Here is a 6707-nt window from a genome sequence, read left to right as displayed (position 1 = left end):
ACGTTGCATTTTAACAAACAATTGTTTGTTAAAGTTGCCTTTCAAAATGAAAATGTTCTTTGGAGTTTTTAAGTTTCATGTTTCGAAGCATTTTTTATATTTGAAAGACCAGAAAATATGGAACGTAGAGAACTTTCCATCTGAAATGTTTAAATGCGAAATTCAATTTAATTTATAAAATCAACATTACTCAAATTTCTTGTAAAGATTACTTTTATTGGAAACTTTTTTGTAATCTTAAAGTAATTTCTGCACGACAGACACAGGGATTCTTTGCCGAACCTTTTCATAAAATTCAAAATCTAAAAAATTATTAACTTTTATTATTAGACAAAAGCACAACAAACGTTTTACTACATAAAGATATATTTTAAACATATCAAACCTTTAATTTCTGTTCCAATTCGAGATCACACTCAGCAAATCTTCCCACATCTTGAAAAGACGTTTGCATCTGAAAAAAAATATATATAACACGTGTTAAAATGTTTGCAAATGTAGTAAATACTGAAATTTCGATCAAAATTCTTTACAGCAGATGTGAAAGCTGATAACAAGAATCCGTTTAAAATACAGACAAAAGTAAGTGTAGCACAGAGTAAAAAAAACAAAACTTTCAACTGAAACTTTACTTCAGAAAAGTTGAAAATAAAGTACATTAGATTCGTTTCCATTAATAAAGTAACGTACATTATTGTGAATACGTAATTGAACGGTCGGTTGAGTTGATTGGTAAAATTCCAAAGTTCATCATGTTGCGCTATAATTTCATTCAGTTCAGATTTCAAATTTGGAATGCTCTTTTTCAGCAGATACAAACTTTCTGATACTTTCTCGAATGCCTTTATTAAAGTAAGGTAAAGCAAAACGAGGAACAAAACGATGTACTCTACAGCGCCAACGAATAAAGTGCCGCAGAGACCAACTTCAATTAAGCATATAAATGGTTCATATTTAAAAGAATTTCCTTTTTCTAATGCCGGATAAAATAAAAAAGCGATTATACATTCAATACGTATCGTAAAAGTAACAGTTATAATTACTGCGACAAGTCGTAGTGTATTAACAGTAGCATATAACTGATGTTTAGGAAAACAATATGACGTTTTTAATTGTATTCTTGGATTCAGTTTGACTCTTCTGACAATACTGAATACTGCAGCCAGAGCCAAAGTAATAGTCGCAACAGATACTCTGACAAATATGTCATATTCGTATGCCGAGTACCAGGAAAAGCAAGGAGTTACATCCGATATGTAAGGAATTGTCATACATATAAGAAGAAAGGAATGCATCCAATAAAGGCATTCAATAAATGAGATGTAAAAGCTAAAAAGTTTTCGGAAGTGACCATCAATGTTAAAGACACAGGAGCAAGGAGTAAAAAAATTTCCAGCCGTAGACCATTGAAATTGTAGTAAATGAAGAGGGAAAACACTGCAGACATATTTTGTCTTTTGGATTCACTGCAGGACTAACACTTGAAATGATTCTTATCATAATCTTTTTTAAGCACGTGAATTAAGTTATGGTTAAATAAAAAATATTGTTTAATTAAAAATAATTAGTTAGTCATTCTTTTCTTACATAATAGTAAGTTCAACACTTTTGTTTAGAGAGCACACTGAATGCTAGTATCGTAGAACAATTATACTGCGTAGCCACTTATATAAATGTTATATATGTTGCATGCATAAACATTATGTCACGTGACGGCAAGAGGGGCGTAAAAGTTTCCAGACACGTGTGTGACCGAGATACTGTAACTTTTATTCGATACTGTTTCTATTTTATTTGATCGCGTTTGGATCTTTGACTAGTCTACGTGATAAGAAATGGATGTTTCATAAATTTATAAAACGAACGATTATCTTTTGATTTTATGTAAAAGCTTTATTTTTTGTCAGAAAATATTAAAAATGTTACACTTACAAAAGCGGTTTATTATGATAAAAAGGGAAAAAAATCGATTAAACACGTGAATTATTAAAATTTAAATAAAACATTTCCCAATAATCTCCGTCCATTGTACACGAGTGCCCATTGATAAATAATAATAATTGTATCTTATAGAAGAAAATTCAGCAAAGAGTTACTTAGCTATGACGGCAACGTTATATGGCGCCATCCATTGATGTCAAAATTTGCCACGTGAAGTTTAAAGATAGGATTTCGTTTGCCAACTGATCGCGCGCTACATGTCAATCGAGTTGATGATTTTTGTAAATTTACATTGATTTCTATGACAAACTTTTCTTTTGATCTTTACGATGCACATTTAACATGCGAGCTGTGGTCTCGATATAAAATTTTGAAAACGCACAAGTGCGCCCTGCAAGGGCGCACGTGTTTTCGTGTTATATGCCGCGGTGCCCAGAAAATACTAATTAAAGTTTAACACTGCTTGTCGCTTCATTAACTAGCTGGCCACGTAAAATTATTTGTTTTCTACATATCTTCAATACTTTATTTTCATATCACTTTATTGTATTCAAAGAGAGCTTAATTTACTTTAAATGATAATAGTTGAATACCTCTACTTGAAATTTCAAACTATTTACAGTAGTAATAAAATAAGCATTTTGTATTTATATTCTAAATTTATAATCCAATATTTAAGATAACTTGTCAAAACTGAATATTTTAGTATTTGATTTTTCACTTTTTCTAGCATTGTAAGCACTGAAAACGCCATTTTTGGACTATCGTGATTGTCATGCTAACAACACGGCAGGTGGTTGATACAGAAATGATGCCTGATTATTTAAGACAACTCGCCTTTAAAACTTCGTGGAGAATTTCAGTCGCGCGGATTCAATTCCAGATACCTAAGAATAGTAGATTGAACCTTTAACCGTTTGAGTCATCTGAGAAGTTTATAATAATTGGTTAACAATGACATCAATTTTAACGCTTTGTGAAGAAACAATAAAATAATTAACGAATTGTTATTAGTTTGAAAAAAGCAGTAAAGTTGCTAAGCGAAACCATTTATAATGCAAAAATTTATATAAATAAAAAATTCTTATTTGGCTCTCAGATTAAGGAAGTACACGTAACTGAAATCATGAATCATCCTACGAAAGATAAGCGATTTCATTGCGGTTATTGTGATAGAAAGTATACAGCATTAACTAGCTTGAAATTGCACATCAATGACAAACATCATACACTCCGGAAGATAGCAAGTTCAAAAGAATTACTGAGCTGCAATGAATGCGATAAACTATATATCGAATTAGATCATTTAGACAGACACGTGTTTCAGAATCATTCCCTTTTTGAAGTACGTATTGAAATATTTTATTCGTTATTTCTTTACTATGCGAAATTATACACTTATATCAGTTTATTATTGTACACTGTGTAATTATAGATATTTTTCCTGTGTTTTAATTTGTGCTTAAACGATTATTATTCTCTTATGTTAAAACTAGTTGCTTGTAGTTACGATAATCTAGTCGGTATGTAATTTGAGATTTGAAAAATCAGACGTGTTTCTTGTAAGACGTCTGACTTTGCGGAAATACAGAAGCCAGTTGACTTATCAATTCCCAACTAACGGAGGAATAGCCCACCAGCGACCTAATGAGTAAAATCACTGAACACTCGTTGAAGTCGCAGGTTTGCTCTTCATTCACTCTTCACCACATCGAGTCTTACGACATTTCTTCACGTGTTTAAAACTGAAATAAAGAGCAGTTTCTCATAGAACGTAATTCGGAAGACAAATTCCTTTGACAGATTGCCTACATGTTGCGGAGTTTTATATTATCAATCTTAATACTAAAATGTTGAAGTAAAAATTCTCTATATTACCTACACGAAATTAATAATAAAATCATAGAAATCACAAAAAAACTTTTTGAAATATACATGATACCTCATGTTGCTGATGGTCAGATATGCGATTTTTAAAATTGTATTGCTCAGTACTCTGCATGCAGTAAACGTGTATTTTTTGCAATGCTCACATGAATTTACACAGATCCACGCTGGATTATCCAGACGGTTAGGAATACGCTCGACATTCCAGGTCAACTCCGCTCAGCGCGGCAATGTAGATGAGGCCAGAAGCACATTTTTTCAAGAATATACTCAAATTTGTATTGTTGAAATTATCTCAATTGGTATACGAAGAGTACACATCAAAGTTACGTAGATGTTTTCAAGAGCTGGTAGACATAACTTAATGGAGATGTAATAGAATGTTCTGCACAGAAAAGTGGACTTTATTGAGACAGTACGAATGATAACACGGGATCACCAGTTTCCAAGCGGTTCTGTTCCCTGAACACAGTGAATTCTGTCATGGGTTTGCGCCTTGTCAGGACGGGTTGACCACGTACAGTTTTCCGGCTTTTGTCCACGTCTTTATTGTCTGAATATAAGCTGGTTACCCTTAAAAAAAGACACCCTAAACTGATCGCCCAAGGATTGCGTTGCCATAACTTACCTAACAAATATGATAATACGACTCAGTAATATATCGCCTCATTGTTAAACATCAAATAATTAGCAATAAAGAAAATCACATCGAAAATACTTTATATCAAATTTCCAGCATTGAATTTTTCAAAAATATTTGCATGGTGTTCTTTATTTTCATATAATTATTTCTCAATAAGTTATGTCATTTCTTTTAGTTTTGCAGACAAAAAAAAACACACGATGTTAGAGTTATTAGGGTTTCAGATTATTCTACGGTCCTCTTGATAGTGTTGTGGAACTATTTTTCCTGAAATATGTGACTGCGCTCAAACAATCATTATGTCATTCATAATCTCGAAGCCTGAGCAGTTAGTTTTTAATGCATTATAAAATAAATGAAAAAATCCTGAATATTTCAATAAATAGTTCTATCACAAAAAAAACAAATTTAAAAAAGTATTGACAGCATGAAAACTGACAAAATTTTTTAGTTTCAATACGCACTTTTCTCCTAGATTTCTGTTTATTATTAACAAACGAGATGGACAAAACATGCACAAAAAGCAAAGGGGGATAAAAAGAGTAATTTTGTTATTGCAGGAAATTAATTTATATGATAAAACAGTTTATGATAGAATAATTTTTAAATTCAGAAAGTTTACGTACGACTTTATGTACGAAACACTAGTTTTTTGCATTTTTTTGCGTAAAATTTACTTAATAATTTCTGAAACAAAATACTGAACTGTCCAATTTATCAAGTGACACGTTCTACGTTAGAGAAAAATTTCTGCTGCACTTACAACAATAACTAAAATAAATTGAAACTATATCACTCCTATTTCAGAGTTATAAAAGATTTTTGCTGTCTTTACGGTAACATATCTTAAAATACGCTGTTTTTGTAAGTAAAGAATGATAAGTTTAAATGATTTTAAATGATTTAAATGTTTTCCGCAAGTTTTTGCTTGTTTATTAAAAAGCTGAACGACAAACCTCCAAAAGTTCCATAATTCATTTGAAAGTCCGTTTAGCGGTTATAATACTAAACGGTTTTTGTATTTGTACAAAGTATTTTTCTAACATCTAAAAATTTTATTTCATAGGAAATTACAGAAAATTCTAAAAGCTTGCGAACTGTTGTTGATGATTCTAAAGGTGAAAGTTCAACAAAACAAACTGAGGCAATGAATTTAAGAGATTCACCGAGATTCGAAGATAAAAATGAAATAGAAATTGTAGATTCAAAAACAGAAGATGACAAAATCATAAAGGAAAATGCAAAATCAAAACAAAAACTTCAGAATTTCCATTCACAAACTGCAGAACAACAAAGTATATCGAACAGAACTTTTAACAAATCATCTTCAGGCCTATTCGAATGTCACATTTGTCCTGCAGTATTCACCAATGAAAAATCATTGGACATTCATTTATTGTTGCATCGTAAATAAAACATACTTTAATATTTAATTACAGTGAGAAAAGAATTTTATTCAAAATTATCGATATCTTAGTGTTTTTCGTTTTTTAACGTTAATAAAAGTAATTTTAATGTCAAAATATCGTATTGTCCTTCTTTCCCTGACATTACGTATATATAAAAAAAGAGGAAATATTGGAATAATGTCGAACTTGATTCTTCAATTGTTTGCAAATTTCAATGATTTAACTCACCGAAAACAAAAAAGTTAAAAAAGGGGTAAAATTACGTGAATATTTATGCTCGTGCATGCGTTTGTACATGTTTCATTTAATATCTCAGTATAAAAAAACATTAAAAAATAAAATTCAGCATGGTAGCTTGTGTATAAAGACCATCGATACCAATAAAATTTAGTGACTAAAATGAAGATGAAGAAATAGAGGGATCACGTGTTGTATTTAAAAAGGGATAAGTGTTATTAACAATTTAATTTGTTATTAGCATTTAGAATTTTTAGTGAAACTCATCACAAACCTAAAAATAAAGCATTTATTATAAGAATTAAAAATATAAAATTTCTAACAGTAAATATTCGTAATAGATGGCGCCATACTCAATAATATTTATTATTATTATTAACCTCTTAACAGTGAAGGACGAGAATAGTCGTCCAAGACGATCGAGTGGCAGTGATGAAGGACGACTATAGTCGTTAAAAAATTCTTATAAAATACCTTAACCATTTCGTGAAGTTGTAGAATTTTCACGAGTAGTTGGGTTCTCCATCTTTGTTTTGGAATATCCTTTAGTTCTCGAGAAATTACAATAAAAGAGAGAAAATTAAAATAAA

The 6707-nt window shown here is 30.7% G+C and overlaps 1 protein-coding gene across 1 annotated transcript; it reads left to right on the top strand.

The window, feature by feature from the left end:
• The first annotated feature begins 2908 nt into the window (after nucleotides 1-2908).
• Nucleotides 2909-5940, top strand: LOC136987543 (PR domain zinc finger protein 4-like). Its single transcript, XM_067285289.1, has 2 exons — nucleotides 2909-3286; nucleotides 5538-5940. Exons 1-2 carry the CDS (start codon nucleotides 3068-3070, stop codon nucleotides 5883-5885), a joined length of 567 nt encoding a protein of 188 aa, XP_067141390.1. The 5' UTR covers nucleotides 2909-3067; the 3' UTR covers nucleotides 5886-5940.
• Nucleotides 5941-6707: the final 767 nt, after the last annotated feature.

The sequence above is a fragment of the Centruroides vittatus genome, unplaced genomic scaffold (genome assembly GCF_030686945.1).
Source record: "Centruroides vittatus isolate TY-2023 unplaced genomic scaffold, ASM3068694v2 contig_1223, whole genome shotgun sequence".
NCBI classification, from domain to species: domain Eukaryota; kingdom Metazoa; phylum Arthropoda; class Arachnida; order Scorpiones; family Buthidae; genus Centruroides; species Centruroides vittatus.
The sequence above is the reverse complement of the archived record's forward strand: the minus strand, read 5'-3'. Positions and strand labels throughout refer to the sequence as shown.